Raw genomic sequence first — 17,072 nt, forward strand, 5'->3', positions numbered from 1 at the left:
GTTAGACAGAGTAAAATCTTTAATTCACTATTGGGCATTAAAGGGTTAAAGTAATTAATGACATCAAGTTTTTGTTTTGGTTTAATTGCAGTAAAGTTATGGGATCTCTCAAATTTGAGTTATTTTCTTGGAGCAAAACTTGCCAGACCTCAGCTTTCATGTTACTGAGGGAAATACCTCGTGTTTTTGTCATTTCAACTACCGGTAATGTTAGAATGTTGAATGGTTGTAATAAATTTATTCCATTTTTATATCCCCTTAGTAATGGACCATATTGGTATTTTCAGTATTGGATTGGAATTCATGAGCCTGTTGCAAGCTAGTTCCAGTCCTCCAGTCCAATACCTTGGATACAAATGTGGCCGATTTACCCATACCTTTGTAATGAAGGTTTTTTGAATGATTTCAAGGGGCAACAAAGAAAAACTGTTTATTGTTTTCACTCCCAAGTACTTTGATAGCTTCTGAAGATTAATCTTGCTCACTGCATTATAATAAATAGTAGCTATGGTAATTATTGCTATTGCCAAATAAAATTAATGAAAAATGCATGCTGTTTGTTATTTGAAATTTTAATGTGATCCCTGGGACAGGGGGGAGGGATATTCCAGATTTTAAGTGATGGGAAGGTACAGTTTAAAACAAATTAAAACTTAAGATAATCTCTGGGGCTTTAGGCAAAACCCCAATGAATTCCCTGTTCTAGAATACACCAATTTTGATATATTTAAATTCAGCCTAAAACAATAAAAAAAAAAAAAAATCCTGAAATCATGAATTTGAAACTCCCCCAAATCAGTTCTTAGTTGAGACACCTTCCCATTAAAAATCTGAAGTCCCTCCATCCCACTACTGGGTACATTTCTAATTGTATACATACATCTTAATAATGGCATAATATAAAACATTTCAATACATACGACAAATATGCAAAGAGAGAGCATGCATAAACACTAAAATTTGAGTGAGCATTGCAATTGTAACAGGAAGGCACCTTTTTAATTTATAAATATTAGTATAAAACAATGGTGCAAAGTAACTGTTCTTCACTTAAACAAGTCTGTATAAGGCAATTCAGTAATAAAAAATTAATGAAAGTTATGTTTTACAAACCAAATTATAGGAATAAACGAGAAAAATAAACTGTCTTGTCGCTTATAATCTCATAGGCTGTGGTAGGTTGGCCAAGTTGGGTAGGTATTTGCCTCATCACCCCTGGGTTGTTGATACATTTCACCTGATGCATGGAGACTGTAGTTTGGAACTCTTTCAGTACCAGCCATCACTGAACCTGTGGGCTGATGGTACATATGACTTGGCCCAGGGGAATTCAGTGCGGGAAGATTATTCATCGACATGCTTTGACTTTGAATAAACAATTGAAATAGACGCATTTCATGCTCTCTGGCTCGTTCATTTTCTTCCCGAAAAAATTTCCGAAGGTCAGCAGTACTGTCCTGTTGGGACATATCTTTCAGAACCTCGACAACAGACGTCATAATGTCTTCCTTCTTTTTCTTTTCCTTGGATCTTTTTCTGGGGACAAAAAGGTTTTTGCCTTCGTCCTCTGGACTGGTTTCAGTACTCGCCGAGCTCGAGGCATTGCGACTGGAGGAAGGCTCCTCTGCAAGCTCTGGGTTGCAAGAATCTCTTGACTGCACCAAGGAAAATAACTGGTTGAACCATGGCCCATAACCACGATCTTCTTGAATTCTTTTAACACCAGTCGCCGTCTTGATAGTCAGTGCAAGTTTCTTGCACTCGGCTACACAACGTTTAAATTTTGTTCGCATTTGTCCAGTCGAGAAGGGAAAACTACTCGAGCCTGTGTATCGCTTCTCGACTTCCTTCAGCACTTGAACATACACTTCGTTGTTTCTGGTGTTTTTGGAGTTTGTGAAAATCAGCTTCCTAGAAAAGTTGTCGTTGGAGCAAATAACATCTACCATGTCGGCGACGTGACAATCTCGCCATTGCGCTTTTCTGCCTCGTCTCTTTTTATTCGGCGGGGCCAAATTTTCATTGTCAGACAAAGACAAAGAGCTTTCTTCTTCTGAATCTGAAGTCTCTTCCCTTCGTGACGCCATCTTTTTATAGCTAGCCTCAGTCTACGCATGCTCAATACATTAACATAATGTATGAATTAAATTCGACACGGCAAAAATTCGACGTTTGAATCGGTGTCGCATTTCTGTTGGATAATGCGACAAGACTAGTCGAACGTGCGGCAGAAATGCGGCAGCCGATTCAGACGTCGAATTTCTGCCGAATTTAATTCGTTGAATTGAATTCGACACGGCAGAAATGCGACGTATGAACCGGGCCTAAAGCACAGAGCAGAGGAAACCCACACCAACCAACCAGCCTGTATTGTTTTCCAGCCAGCCTGAATTTAGTTTCTATATTTCTTTTCCTGTACGATTAGATTAGAAATGCTTTGATTGTGGACCGACAAAAAATGTTGAATGAATACATTTTTAAAAAGTTCACTTAAAAGAAACAGGCTTGTAAACAGATAAGTTCAAAAACACAGCACTAAACTCAAAGCGTTTTTAATATTTTAAAATAAGCTGAAATACACAGCAGCAAATAAGCTAAATTTCTTTTTCTTCATAATTGATATCATTCAAGTTGTTTTTCATGTAAGCTTATACGTTTTTCAAACTTCGGTTACCCCCCAAAAACATAGAATAATATTAGAAACCAAGTTTCTGAAATAAGAAAGAGCAGACCCTGAATAAATTAATCTATAAAACGGTAGCCATTTGACGAAATTGGAACACTTCATGCTGATAAATCTATGTGAGGCAGCTCAATAATCCTGAATAATTTGGTCTTCAGATCGCCACATGCAAGTTTGTTTTCGCGTTCAAATTTCGCGCCAGAAACACTTATTCTTATCTAACAATATCCCTTATAGATTACTTTAAACTCGATAAATTTATCAAAGAAATTGGGTTATTCTGCAAGCGATAAAACCTACCTTAAAAATCTCGTCCTCTGGCTACGACTTCTCACAAAAATCTCGTCGTCAACGAAAGGAAGGCTACGAGTTTTCAGCTCTACGTGACAGTGTCACGGTCATGACGCATGCGCATTGCTCAGTAACCGGAAATCTCGTACTCGTAGTCGTACTCGGAGTCGGATCTAAAGGTCCCTAATATATTTTAAACCACAAGGACAATGAGAAAGTAATGTAGTTCGGATGTCAGCAGCCGTCGTTTTGGGGGAACGTTGCGTGACATCCAAAAAACGGCTGCAAGGGAGACTCATCAGTGTCTGAAAGATACATAATTTCTGTCTTTTTCGTGGAGGCTATGGATAATTGAATCTGCATTCATTTTCTGTATTCTTACGACAAGTATGGGAATACCTGTACCTGTCTGTTGACTAGTTTCAGTAGTTCAGGATTTTCTGTAAGTTTTTGACAAGTAATTATTTTATCAATACATGATGTCACTTTAGCATCACTGTCATCACTATCACAGTTTTTCGGACATCTTCTTGTAAATTTAGGAAAGTGTTTTATCATGGCAACCAGAGAAAGGCTTCCTTCTTTTAGCTTTTGGAGTCTCGTCAAAGGTAATGGCATTTCCTGACTTGGGTGAATTTTTTAATGCAGTTGGTCCGTACTCCATGAGAAGGCCTCTTCCTTCTGGGGAGAATTGCTAAAGGTCTTAAATCAATCCTGTAGATGGGTGTACAATCCTCTCCAGCTTTCAGTATCATCAACAATATGAATCAAAGATGTCATTTGTTATGGCTTGTTTGGATTTGGTGTTTCACATTCCGCTTTTTTTTTTTGTCTACTGGGCAGTGCTGATTACCTTACGGGCTCTGCATTGAAAGTGACGTGTGTACCTTTGACATTGATTTCTGATATTACACCATCCTCTATGTGTGTTTCATGATTGTGAGAAAAAGGGACTACATCATGGTCCATGGTAAGCAAAGAAGATTTTGTGTAGTGCACAGGGAATTTGTGAAATCCCTAAATTGTGAGTGAAGTCTGTTGCCCACTCAGTATAGATAGATACAATTCATCAGCCATATGAACATTCAGATACATAAACATGCATTAAATGGATAGGATACTATAAAATCTTTACTTAAAACACAAACCTAGCTAAAGCTGCTTTCCACAAATGCCATACCTGAACATACTTCTTTAATTAAACATGTAAATAACTCAAGGGACTCTGCTTGTCTTATATCACGAGGAAGTCTGTTCCAAAGAGTGGCACCACTATAGCTAAAGCTATTTTTGTAATAGTTTGTTTGCAGCAAAGGAACATTAAGCTTATGCTCAGAGTCTCTTAGGTTGTGTGCAGTTTCTTGCCTTTCAAATTTAGAATATGAATAATCTGGAGCTAACCCGTGCAGAGACTTATAGACCATTATGGCTCTCTGTATTTGCTGCTGGGAAGCTAGGTTTTTCCATCTCAGGAGCTCGAACAAGTGACCAGCTTCGGCATCATAATTTGAATAAGTCAAAACACGAGCTTCTCTGTTTTGTAGTTTCTGTACCTTGTTCTGCAAAGTTATCCCGCAGTTTCCCCAAACAATATTGCAATAGTCGAAATGTGGCTGAATCAGAGCTTGATTCGTTAGAAGCAAAGTCGCTTGAGGTACAAGGTGCCATATTCGTTTTATAGCCCCAATGCCAAAAGGGACTTTCGTTGTTAGTTTATCAATGTGACTACCTTAATTGAGTTTGTTATCAATGGTCACTCCAAGTGATTTTGCGGTGGTGAACTGGCTAGCTTGACTGTCATAAATTGTTATCGTCAGAGAAACTCCAAGAGTACTTAATGTCTGCCTCGAACCGATGAGCATAAACTTGGTTTTAGTCATATTTAGAGTAAGTTTGTTCGCTATCAACCTATTGAGAACATTTCCTAAGTCTTGAATTAAACATAACTGAAGATTGTCTACACAATCACCCCAAGATGTAAGGTGGTTGTAGTCAGCATACATCCATGGTTCACAAATGGATAAACAATTCAGAAGATCATTGATATATAACAGTAATAGCAGTGGCCCAAGAATCATGCTCTAGAGGACTCCACGAGTTAACTAAAGGTTATTAGATAAGGACCCACTAATGGAGCACATTTGTGTACAATTTTTCTAAGTATGACTTAAACCATTTAGACGTTTTTCCACAGATGCCGTAGTGGCTTAACTTGGATAAGAGGATCTCATGATCAACTGTGTTGAAGGCCTTTTTTAAGGACACTAATTTCCGCTTTGTATCAGGTGGATTTAATTACAAGCATTAAGTGTGAAAGAGTAGAATCATTCATCGCTTCATAGAGATTACTTCATGGAAAATGCGCGCGTACGATTTTTATTCACGAGTTGTGTAGTATCAGAAAACTCACTCGTTCGCTGCGCTCACTCGTTCGTTTTCTGATACGTATCAACGAGTGAATGAAAATCGTACAAAGCATTTTCCATGTTGTAATGTGTTTATTTCATAGGTGCTGAGATTTTTCCGTGTTGTCTTTGGTAGACAAATAGCACAAATGGGGCGATGAAAAGCGTAAAAAGTAGTTTAAAAATTTCTCAACAACAAGTTAATAAAAGTGCACATATCAGCTCTACATCTCCCCAACACATATCACGATGTTCTTTGCACCCACGGAGTCCAAAGTGAAGAGAGTTGTTTAGCCAGAGCGTGTTTAATAGCGCCTGAGGACTACACATACAGAGCAAACCCTTCTCGTACAATATCTTTAACTCTTCGGTTGTCAAAGCTACCGATGCTTTCGGTTTATTCCCTTTTCCTTGCTTCTTTGGCTGCTTTTGCTTGGATTGAAGAACTTTTCTGGTTTTCTCAAAGACCAAGTCGTTGATTATGCTGGCAGAATAGCCCTTTTTCTTCAAATGTCGTTCGAAGCTGGCCATTAAACTTCGAAGCGAAGTCGGCTCGTACTCGTTGCCATCTTTAGTGCGTACGGAGATAATAAATTCGCTAATGAATTCATTCAACTCAGCCGCTGGAATATCTTCAATTTTCCTGTCTTCATCCTTCCTTTTTAAAAATCTTTCAAGCAATCTTTCAGTTTTTTGAGCGGTATTTTTGTTTTCGTGTTCTAAAATGAATTCTTCAAATGAGTAAACAGAAGCGAACCTTCCCTCGGCCATTTTTCAAAGCGCGCGGGTTTTGTGCAACGGCTCTCGCATGACGTTCTCTTCAGTACGTTCATTCATCATTAGTGAAATTTCGTCGTTCGCGTTGCTGATTGGACGAACGATAAATTTTCACGGTGAAATTTTGTCGTTCGTACTCCTGATTGGCTACATTTAGAATCAGTACGATTTTTATTCACTACGATTTTTGTGGGTAAATCTCAGTACCTATGAAATAAATATACTTCAGACATGGCTTTGGCATAGAGCATAATACAAACGACTATTAAGAATAATTACCGTGAAAGACGCAGTAATTAAACTAGTCTTTTAGTAGACATAACAAAATGGTCGTCACAATTAATCTACACAAAAAGTGACTACAATTCTCTTCCGATGTATTCTAGAAAATCTGGCTACAAATCCAATAATTTAGTAATGCTTACCTATTTTTTGTCCACTTTGTTTTGACTCATCCTTCTCCTGCTTTTCCACCCACTTTCTTTCTTTTCTTGCTGACAATAATCTGTTTGTGTAGTAGAAGAGGGTACTGATTATAACCTGGTAATGTTCACATCATTTTTAAGAAAAACATTCGTTATTATCAAAGCCACAATTCTGTTATCTGCATCTCAGATGTATAATATGTGTCAAGAGTCAAGACCAGTATGGCACTGGTTACTATATAGATTAATTCGATATTTAAAATTGATTCAATTTATTATTTCATTGTATCTTTGTGCGGCCTGTAATGCCTAAAATCCGGCAACGTACTGTTGCACACAAGAGGTGCCCTGGGTGTTTATTCTTTGTTATCGTTGAGTGGTTATAGTTACCTCGACTTCTCTTTCTTCTCTTGATACAAGTCTACTCAACTCCACAGAAGTAGACTGCACTGTGGCAACTTGGCTAACAGTATTTGCCAGGGCATCCAAGTCCTATTTTTGAGCTGTCTGGCTGCTGATGGCGATTCCTCTGTCTCATCATGAACTCTCTCCGCTGTACCGTTTTTGAGTCTTGCAATTTCATGGCGTATTTTGGGAGGTTCATTTCAAGCCTGTCAAGGGACATGCCATCGAAAGTGTTTGGTTTGACAAGCTTGGAACCTCCTCTTGATATGGTCGAGATGAGACGTATTCCACCATCAGGCAGCCAGACAGGTGAGGTGGACCACTTCTTGTAAAACAGCTTGGAGTTACGGTTGTCGTTTTGGATCTTGAAAACGTGTTAGTGGATGTGGCCTGATGTGTTATTCATAGAGTTCTCCATCCACGCTTTGACCTTGAATACAGATGACAATTCCTCCACTAATACAGAAGGGGGGTATGATATTTCATTCTGATCCGTCAGTATCTCTAACGTATGGGCATCGTTCTTGGCAAGTCTTCTTGCTACACATGAAAACATCTGATCAATGTTTTCATGTGTATAACCAACCACCAAGAAAGATATTTTGATCTGTCTAAAAGTAAAACATGTGATTTAGTTTGTTAACCCCAGTTCTGAATGAATAATAGTCAAATTTCCCTACATAGTTACAGGCTGCTGTCATTTCAATTACCAAGAGTAATGTCGCCTGCATAAAATGAAACAAAATAGTAAGCCAACCAAAGTTAAAGAGATCAACAGTCAGTAAACCATGAGTTAAAGGTGGTGACCAACATCCTCGTTGAACTTATTTTCAAAATTTGTATTGAGTTAAGAATGATATTAGGCTGTGACTCATCTCTAGCTATTGCTGAAATTATTTATTGAGAGATAAGACAATTTTGCCTGATTTGATCTTTCACCTTCTCAAAAATTTTACCCTCTACCAATAAACTCAGAAAACTTAAGACAACGATTTTTGTGCTCCCTCCAATAGTTGTACATCTGGAGGTAAGGACAGGGGGAAGAGTAGCGAAAAAATGAATTGAAAAATGATCAACAAGGAGGTATTGGGCGAAACACTGCAACACATTCTATTTGGAACTATAATAGTATTTAGCTTTTCTTTAATGTTATGTATTGTAATTTTGTCAATTCATCATCCAACTTGCAGTGACCCTGTTCAGTAATATATTGCTGATAACGTCCAAATGCAGTAAAAAGTCAATGTGGCGCACACGGTGCAGCTGAGAGTGTTATGTCTTTACCACATGGTGACGTCCTCTATGATTCATTACGAAAGAGATGCACGGCAAAATGGAATCTCTTTCTTTTACGTAGTAAGGGGCAAAAACAATATGCACACTAATGTTAGGCTCTGGGTAAAGGCAACTTGTGGTCCATTGGCTAAACTTACCGATCTCTTAATGTGCAACAGAGTCTCCAGCATGACGTTGATGGTCAAATTAGAATCACGGGGGTACTCGCATAAATCAAGAAACGCATGGGCTTCTTGTTTCCGGTTGACAAGAACACCTGTGAGATGCGTTTTTAATTTCCATGTACCTTCGTCTACCTGATGAGAATGTGTAACAATGAAATGCAATTATGTCGAAACATCTAATGATGAATTGATGTTCACACCTTGTAGCGTCAGCCAAATCCTTATGCAAGTACATGCTAGTACGGTGAGAGTTGTGTCAATGTGATCTAGTGCAACGTTGATGTTTGTGCGGAACAACCCGACATCTATGTTTTCTCAATGTCAACTTTTTTCGCAATGAAGACCCTATAACTGAAGCGTTTAAAATTCGGAAACATTCCAATATTATATTCAATACATGTATGTTTTGTTGTGATACGCATCCAAAACCATGAGTTTCAAACTGCTGTTTATTCTTCGTTAGCGTTGTTCGAAATCTATAAGTTACACATAGTAAGCATATCAGAAAAATAATTACAGTAAAATATAAATATAACAAAACAGAATAGTTACCAAATGGTTGTCTTGCTTGAAGTGTATCACAATTAGGAAAGTTCATTAATTGACTGTGACGTAGTTACAATTTCAACGAAACAATGTACAAGTTGGATTGATTTTACCTTTGTACTTGTATTAAAATGTGGCAAGTTGTGTTTTGCTTGGTCCATGCCATCAATGATAAGGGACCAGTACTTGTTTGGATTCACTCTTGCTTTAATTTTATGTTTGTAGTACTTGTTCCTTTCTGTCCTTGAGAAATATGAAAATGATTGGATATAGATGCACCATTCATATTTAATTGTTGAGATTTTAATTCACAGGGCATGGTGTGGCTTGGTCTGTTGGTGTTGTGGTTAATGTTAAACAGTTTTTGTTTTATTCCCAAGCATACTAAGGGAAGTACTCGAACAAGCCCTGCGTGAAGTAGGTTAAGTACAATTTTATCCCAAATCAACCACTGAAAGAAGATCAGGGATTCGTAAAGAATTACGACACCTTCTGTCGAGATTATTTGTGACAACCATTTTGTTTTTATGTCTTCTAAAAGCAACTTACAACTAGTTTAATTACTGCATCTTTCATGGTAATTATTCTTAATAGTCGTTTGCATTATGCTTTATACCAAAGCTGGGTCTGAAATATATGAAGCGATGAATGATTTTCCTCTTTTTTGCTTAATGCTGATACTTTAATCCACCAAGAAAAATAAAAAAATGTTTGGTCATTAAAAAAAATACAGAAATGATGTTTGGGATACATCAGTTGAGGGATTACAGGTTCTTGTCGTGGCCATAATCTGTTAGGGGGTTCGACTGATGAAGATCGAAAGAAGGAGCATTGCAGATTTAATTCACAAGATAACCGTTGAAATCTACATGTGGTCATGACTACTTCATGAGAGACCAGTGATCTTGACAACTATATAATAATTTAGGAAAAATTTTTAATTTGGACCTTTAAACAAAAAATTATTAATCCGAGCCTAAGACACTTTAAAATAATTTTGAAAAAGAGATATTAAACAGAAAGAAACATCCCTTTCAATTCTAATAAGATTAATTTGTTTGAGAAAAAATTGGAAAATGTTTGGAAAGTGATTATTTAAATAGCTTAGGGTTTAGTATCTTAAATTTAATATCTTAAATTTTACAGTGTTGTATGTGCTTCAAAAAAGTCCTTGACTGAAAAACCTGAAAAGAATTAAAACTGGTAGTAATCAGAGATTATGGGGTGTGTTTGATTGGACAGGGACAGTGTTGGGGATTGGGTGTGAAAGGGTCTTCCAACTTTTTCATAATGAAAAGAAACATGCAAGAAAATACAGAAGGAAAGGGGAAATCATTTGTAACACAATTTATTCCTGAAGTTGTAAAATGACATTTTGTTAAATTCCAAAAATAGCATATTAGATTAGTGTTGTAATTAATTGAAGGTTAAGGGAAATTTGTTGCGAAACAGCAGTATATTGGTATCCTAAGCTATAACAGTAAAATGGCAATGGTATAGTGGTATCTTAAACTGTAACTGTAATTGTAATTACAACTTAACTATGATAGGTAAAAATGGCTCAAAATAGTCTGGATTTTAGCATAGTAATCTACATAATTATACAAAAGTTTAATATACTTGGGTAATAACTGATTGTAGGTCAAGGCAAAATTTTTAATGAAACAAAAACAAAGTTATGGTTAACATATAATGGGAAAATACAACTATTATATCATTTCATGGCTTAACAAATAATATTAAGTATAGTTATGCTGGATAACTAAGATGGAATGAGTTGATTGTCTTTGTTTGGAACAACTTTTTTCCTGCATGATATGCAGCCAATTGAGTTGTTTACTTGAAGTAATCTTTTCCTCTTTCCATTAATTGTTTGTGCTTGTCCTATAATGGGAAAAATGCAACTATCATATCATCTCATGGCTAAAGAATATCACGTATAGTTTTGCTAATTAATTTATTGCTTGTGCTTTGTTTGAATGCAAATCACGCACTTGATGAGAGTGGGCAGGTCTGCCGCCGCCCCGCTGATGGATTGAACAATGACATCTGTCTTGCACCATCCGTATTTGGTCTCCTTTGTGCCACTGCATGTGGTAAGAAAGTACTTTTCTTCAGGTCCGTTTGCTCCCAATTAATCTGCAAGCTCAGTGCTGATCAGGGACGAATTGCTTTGTTCTATAATGGCGTACACTCGATGGACTGCGTGCGGCTTTTCCTTACTGAACACGTTGACCCAAAGCAGTTTGCTACATGAGACACCGCCTTCCATAGCATGACACATCGATGTGCATCTTGAGTCAATGGCTTCTCCACTTTGGGTAGGGGGCCTTGTTTTCTCTCTGTGAAGGAGAGCTGCATGACGTTTGTCCTTGCATATGCTGCATTCTATGTTCTCCTCACAGTCACTGGCCGTGTGTCCCTTCGACAGGCAACAGTAGCAAAGTCCAGCCATTCAGTCCCCTCATCAAGAGATTTAGCATGGAAGGCTAAGCACTCCTTTAAAATATGCCCATTTAGGTCGTTTCGCTTTTTCTCCCTCCTTCTTGGGCAGTGGGTCAGGTTGGATTGTAGGGGGCTGCACGTTGGCCTCGAGGACTCGGTTACTCTTCTCTTTCTCTCTCCAGTTTGGCAGTGTAGGGGTGGCTGGCATTCGTTTATTTAGATTGTTTTTTATCCAGGGTACACTCCTCCGTTTTCCTCCGTGTGTTTAGAGATTTCTTTTTCCCATTTTTTACATAACAATAGGGGTAGAAAACTAACAGAAGTCATTCAAAATGCGCCGAGTAGCGACGCCATTCACGCAGCTCTCCGTCCCGCTCGTTCCGCAATATCAGTGGCAAGAGGACTTGCTGTGGTTGGCAATGATCATCAATATCTAAAAACTAAAATCTACCCTTCAAATAAGCTTGCAGAGAAACAACAGCGTTTCTTTTCCACGAAAAGAAAACGAAATCTCCAAAAGAAAAAACCTGTCATTTCGCAATCCACAATAGAGGAATTAAACAAAGTCGATCCAGAGGCATGTGCGCTTTCTGCTTTAAGGAAGATGGCCCTGGCAATGATGGAGGCTTTGTTGACTGGGTGGAGTGCAGTAACTACAGTGTGGGTACATACACTATGTGACTATGTTGAAGACAAAGCTAACTACGTATGTTGTATGTGTCGCTCTTAAGGAAGCTCTTATTTTGATAATTTGCATAAGTATACCCTGTACATGTCCCTAATTGGTGTCTCAGACTAGACAGGGCTTGACTTTCAAAATAAACATTGAGGCTAGGTGACTGCTATTTTTTTTAGATTTGGTTCTGAGCATCAGTTTTCCAGTCCCCAAAATTTTTTTACAGTTTTGCAACTGAAAATGAGAAACTCACAAGAGATCTGAGGAAATTGAACATACAAATGTAAAAAATCTTAGTGGCCAGCTGGTCACCAAGCAAAAAAAGTTAGTTGCCGCTGTGTAAAATCTAGTCTGTTTGGCGACCCCACAGGTTGCAATGTTGTCAAGCTCTGTCAAGGTTATGTTCCTGTTCTAACATAACATACTGTAACTTGATGCTTTTCATATGCTAGAAAAAGAAAACTAATCGAAAGAGACTATTGGAGGACAATAATTTACCAGGGCAGAGCAAACTCTAATAATACGGTCAATGACAGGTACTTGAGTTTCTGGTGGTCCATTCTAATTATACGTCAAGTAATCTGTGGGAAGGGTACTTTGCAGAATGGTATATTCTCTGCGCAGCAGGCCTATAACACGTTCAACGTGGATGCGCACATTAGCTATCCCTCTTGTTCGCTCTACATCCACCGGATCAAGCTGTGATTCCCTCTTAGTAAATGCAGGAATAGTTAATTTTGCCTGCTTGAGTCCAACACTGTCAGAAATTGTAAAGCCCCTATCAGCCATGACCATATCCCCTGGGAAAAAATTCTAAAAAAAAATTCTAAAAAGCCACAGTGCTCTGTCAGGTACTTGTCAGAGGTCCTTCCTCCCCAAGCCTCCGACACAAAGGAAATGTTTCTACGCGTCTCTATTTACGATTCGAGGGGCTCCACAATGGCGGTTAACGACGGTTGTCAAGGACTAAGGTCACGTGGGTGAAAACCAAGAATAGGTTTACCCTCGGGTTTCTCCACAAAGCTCAGTCACGTGCAATGGGAAATACCGCAGACACGTAATAGAGGCGCAACCTTCTTTCCACCATGTTGATCATGGCGGATTTGTCGAATATCTTAGCGAATGGTGTCATCTTTTCTACGCTCAAGCATACAGACCTACACGCCGTTCGCGGTGGACCCACTCTAAAAGATGGCTTGTGTAATGAGCGTATATTTCGAAACGGGTCGTTCCGCGAACTCAAAATAGCAAAAGAATCAAATGATTTAGCGAAGGTCTCACTAGAATCAAACCAGAAATCAAATGAGTTATCAGACATAGTGACCGAAGAACATTTGTTCAGGGTTCAAAATAATAGCCGGCTGCCGTTTTAAAAGCTTTCTGGAAACGTAAACAGGTGAAAAGTTTCGAAATTTGAAACGTGCTACAGGGAGTATTTTGTTTACAGTATTCAGCTTTTACGTATTCGTTCAAGCGTGAAACATGCAAGTTTGTGTCCATACCGTCAATTTACCGTGTTTATGTTTCTGCACATACATACTACTTTTAATCAAGATTTATTTTCCGCCAAATCCTGTTTAATGTCGTTTGTATAGCCTTCTCACACGTTCAAATTAAAGTCGGTGCTTGACATTACGGATTTCCCATAACTGTAAATGATGAAGCGCGACAGTTTGTCTAGACAAAGATGAATATTTCACGCTTGAACAAACACCGAAAAATCGACCCGTTCTCACTACGCTTTGTTAGAAAGGGACTGAAGTACTCATCATTGCTTTTAGAGGTTAAAAAGGGCAGGTTTAGTACCTCTTGGGCTGTTCAGCCTCAAAAGGTCCACAGCAGCAGCCTCTGTGATACCTGTCAGGGTATTGCACCAAAAATATGTGACAGAGTGTTGTTGCAGAATTGGTGCCTCTCGGGGGTGAAAAAATTTTATGCCACGCCCACAAACCAGGACGATGGTACCTCTGTATTTCTTTTAGAAGCACTGCACACCGTGAATGGTCAACACTTGTAACAGTGCGTCTACCTGTAGCCCGACTTACGATCTTAGATCGTCTTGTTTCGGCTTGGGCGACGCGCTGTCTCTAATGGCATGTGCAAAGAAGCGTGTTTCGTACCATGACTAACACAATTTGAGTACAGTAGATCTTCTATTTTATGAAAAGAAAAAGAAAAGAAGACCTGCAAGTAAATGTTTGGGATTTTTCGAGGCAGAACGATGACATGATGTCAGAATTTTGATTTGCTTTCATTAAATAGGCCTTTTTACAGTTCCCGGCGCCATCTTGGAATAGTAACCGCGCAAACATCATGTCGAGGCTAACGTTGAGTCGCATTTCGTATCTGGTGTGTTTAACAGAGAATCTACACCCATCTTTGTTTTTTCTCCCGTTTTGTCCTGCTTTTTTTCGCCATACTTTTCGATAATGAACAGTAATAATACCCACCAAGATACTCCTCCGTCGATTTCGAAGAGAAGAGGGAAACAGTGTGCCGTTTACGGCTGTCACAACAGCTATTACAATGACAAGGGGCTCTTCGCCGGTAACCATTTTTTCAGTTTTCCAACCGACCCCAAGACCAGAAATCGCTGGTGTAACCTTTTAAAGCGGCAACATGGAAAGGATGACTTCAATGTAACTGCTACAACTGTTGTTTGCAGTGAACATTTTAGACAAGAAGATATTATAAGAAAATTGACCCGCAGGTACTTAAAGAAAGGTATGTGACATGCAAAAACAGATATAAAAAAGTCATACATAGTAAATATTTCATTACAGCTGCATTATCAGCTAAGTTTTTGTTCCTTTGTACATTAAGCTTTAAAATTGTAACACTGTATAGCTTTTGACTGAAGGTTGGCTTTTCACATCGAAAGAAATATAGTTACCCCAATACAACATTTCAATACCATTGGATTACTGTTGTGCATCATTAATTGTACCAAATTCCCTAGTGCTATATAGATGTACTGAGATCAAAAACATTTAAACTGACATTATAATTAAGTATTTTTCATAACTGTATCGAAATGACCATTAACACCCCAACATGTTCATTTATTATGGTCATGTAATTATTTTGATTTTTATTGCATTTTGTTTTAAGGTGCTGAGCCATCTCAGTTTTCATGGAGCGTGCCAAAAAAGTCTCGAAAAGGTCCTCCTAGGCGAACCCAGACTAAAGTAGTTTTAGCTCAGGAAATGGATGTTGCAGACTCCTCGGAATTCACTGAAGACGCAATAATCATATCAGTGCCACCTGAAATAGTTTCCACCGCAGTCAGCAGCAGTCAATGTTCAAATTCATTAGCTAATGATCTGGATCGAGCTGAAACCTCTAAAGGCAATGTTGTTGAACAACTACAGAGGCATATTACATTACTGGAACTAAAGTTAGCTGATCGTGAAGAAAAGTTGGCAGAGATGGAAAAAGAGAATGAGATTTTGCTAGGGCGCCAATTTTCCTTAGACAAAATAAAGGATGATAATTCAACAATCCTATTTTACACTGGGTTTCCTTGCTATGAAGCACTGATAAGTTTTTTCAAGTATCTTGAGCCAAAATTGGGGAAAATGTAGTACTTGAAAGGAGAACACTTAGTGAGAGAGAGCCAGCCTTATCAAGAGGATGAAAATAGAAATAAGCCTGGACCTTCCAGGAAATTAACATTTCTTGATGAATTTCTTTTAGTATTGATGCGACTGAAGGCTGGATTATTCGTGCAGGACCTTGCAGACAGGTTTGGTGTTAGTACAAGCCTTGTGTCCAGAATATGTATAACCTGGATCAATTTGTTGTTCTTGGAACTCAAAGACCTTTTCCCTTTTCCATCACAAGAGTTGGTACGCAAAAACATGCCAGATGAGTTTGCCGAGTTTGCAACAACTAGAATAATATTGGACTGCACGGAGATATTAATTCCGCGTCCCTCTGCCATGCTTGCGCAGTCTGAAACTTGGTCGGACTACAAGCACCACAATACTTGGAAGCAACTTGTGGGAATCACTCCAAATGGGCAAGTCACCTTTCTTTCGGACCTCTGGGGTGGGCGGGTGTCGGACAAACAGATAACCAGAGAAAGTGGAGTGCTAGATTTATTGAATAGTGGTGACAATGTTATGGTTGACCGTGGCTTCGACATAAAGGACATTGTACCTGATGGTGTCACGGTTAATATCCCCCCTTTTTTAGCCGGACGAGATCAACTGACTGCATCAGAGACAGAGGAAACTATGACCATCGCCTCTGTGCGAATACACGTGGAGAGGGCAATTGGTAGGATCAAGACTTACCATATTTTGGATGGGAACTTACCCAACACTTTAAGCCCTTACGCAACACAAATAGCCACAGTATGTGGACTATTGACAAATTTTCTTCCTCCATTGCTGCCCCCTCCAAAACCAAAACCCTAAATTCTTTTTTTATTACCAGTAACTTTATTTTGTTTACACACCTAAAATGATTTCTGGTATGTTTATCACTGATTTTGCAACCCCTAGACAATCAGATGGGAGATAAAGCAACAAACACAAATTTCAAGAAACAAGATAATTAAATTGACAGTGGTTTCTTGAAGTTACGTTTTGTGGTTTGGTCTCTCTCCTGAGTGGCTCTTAGCTACTGTTGCTTAACTTTGGGGTTCTGTTATTTTAAGTGGAAAAGTGTATTGGTACTCTCCCAACACATTCAATATACCCATGACAAAATAAGTCTTAGTTCTATAAAGTTGTTGACTAAAAATAATGTAACACCAAGGTGACAATTCAAGTATTGTCAGTTCAAACTTCACTCAATAGAAGTGCAAATTCATCCTGCAAGGTGATTTGCTTGTGTCATCAAGGTTCTTATGGGTACAGTTTTAGCACTTTTACATGAAAGGAAAAGTAATGGTTGTAGTTATATATGATGTAAATTTACTACAGAATAATTTTTTACAATTGCCTTTGAAAT

General features: G+C 38.4%; 3 protein-coding genes across 3 annotated transcripts; 2 read left to right on the forward strand and 1 right to left on the reverse strand.

Annotated features, from left to right (window-relative positions):
* Positions 1–5,568: 5,568 nt before the first annotated feature.
* On the reverse strand, positions 5,569–6,150 carry LOC149045020 (uncharacterized protein KIAA1958-like). Its single transcript, XM_089207907.1, has one exon. The coding sequence runs from the start codon at positions 6,148–6,150 to the stop codon at positions 5,569–5,571; it is 582 nt and encodes a 193-aa protein (XP_089064033.1).
* An 8,279-nt stretch (positions 6,151–14,429) lies between these two features.
* Positions 14,430–17,050, forward strand: LOC149045021 (uncharacterized). Its single transcript, XM_089207595.1, has 2 exons — positions 14,430–14,837; positions 15,225–17,050. Exons 1-2 carry the CDS (start codon positions 14,543–14,545, stop codon positions 15,695–15,697), a joined length of 768 nt encoding a protein of 255 aa, XP_089063721.1. The 5' UTR covers positions 14,430–14,542; the 3' UTR covers positions 15,698–17,050.
* LOC149045022 (uncharacterized) lies at positions 15,815–16,534 on the forward strand. Its single transcript, XM_089207596.1, has one exon. It carries the CDS (start codon positions 15,815–15,817, stop codon positions 16,532–16,534), a length of 720 nt encoding a protein of 239 aa, XP_089063722.1.
* Positions 17,051–17,072: the final 22 nt, after the last annotated feature.

Source organism: Pocillopora damicornis, chromosome 5 (genome assembly GCF_964200805.1).
Source record: "Pocillopora damicornis chromosome 5, jaPocDami1.2, whole genome shotgun sequence".
In the NCBI taxonomy this organism is placed as follows: domain Eukaryota; kingdom Metazoa; phylum Cnidaria; class Anthozoa; order Scleractinia; family Pocilloporidae; genus Pocillopora; species Pocillopora damicornis.

Bases quoted from the DNA above. Each gene is read 5' to 3' on its own strand.
- LOC149045022 (XM_089207596.1), top strand. From the start codon at position 15,815: ATGCGACTGAAGGCTGGATTATTCGTGCAGGACCTTGCAGACAGGTTT.
- LOC149045021 (XM_089207595.1), top strand. From the start codon at position 14,543: ATGAACAGTAATAATACCCACCAAGATACTCCTCCGTCGATTTCGAAG. The intron at 14,838-15,224 runs GTATGTGACATG...TTTTGTTTTAAG, and splicing joins CCGCAGGTACTTAAAGAAAG to GTGCTGAGCCATCTCAGTTT.
- LOC149045020 (XM_089207907.1), bottom strand. From the start codon at position 6,150: ATGGCCGAGGGAAGGTTCGCTTCTGTTTACTCATTTGAAGAATTCATT.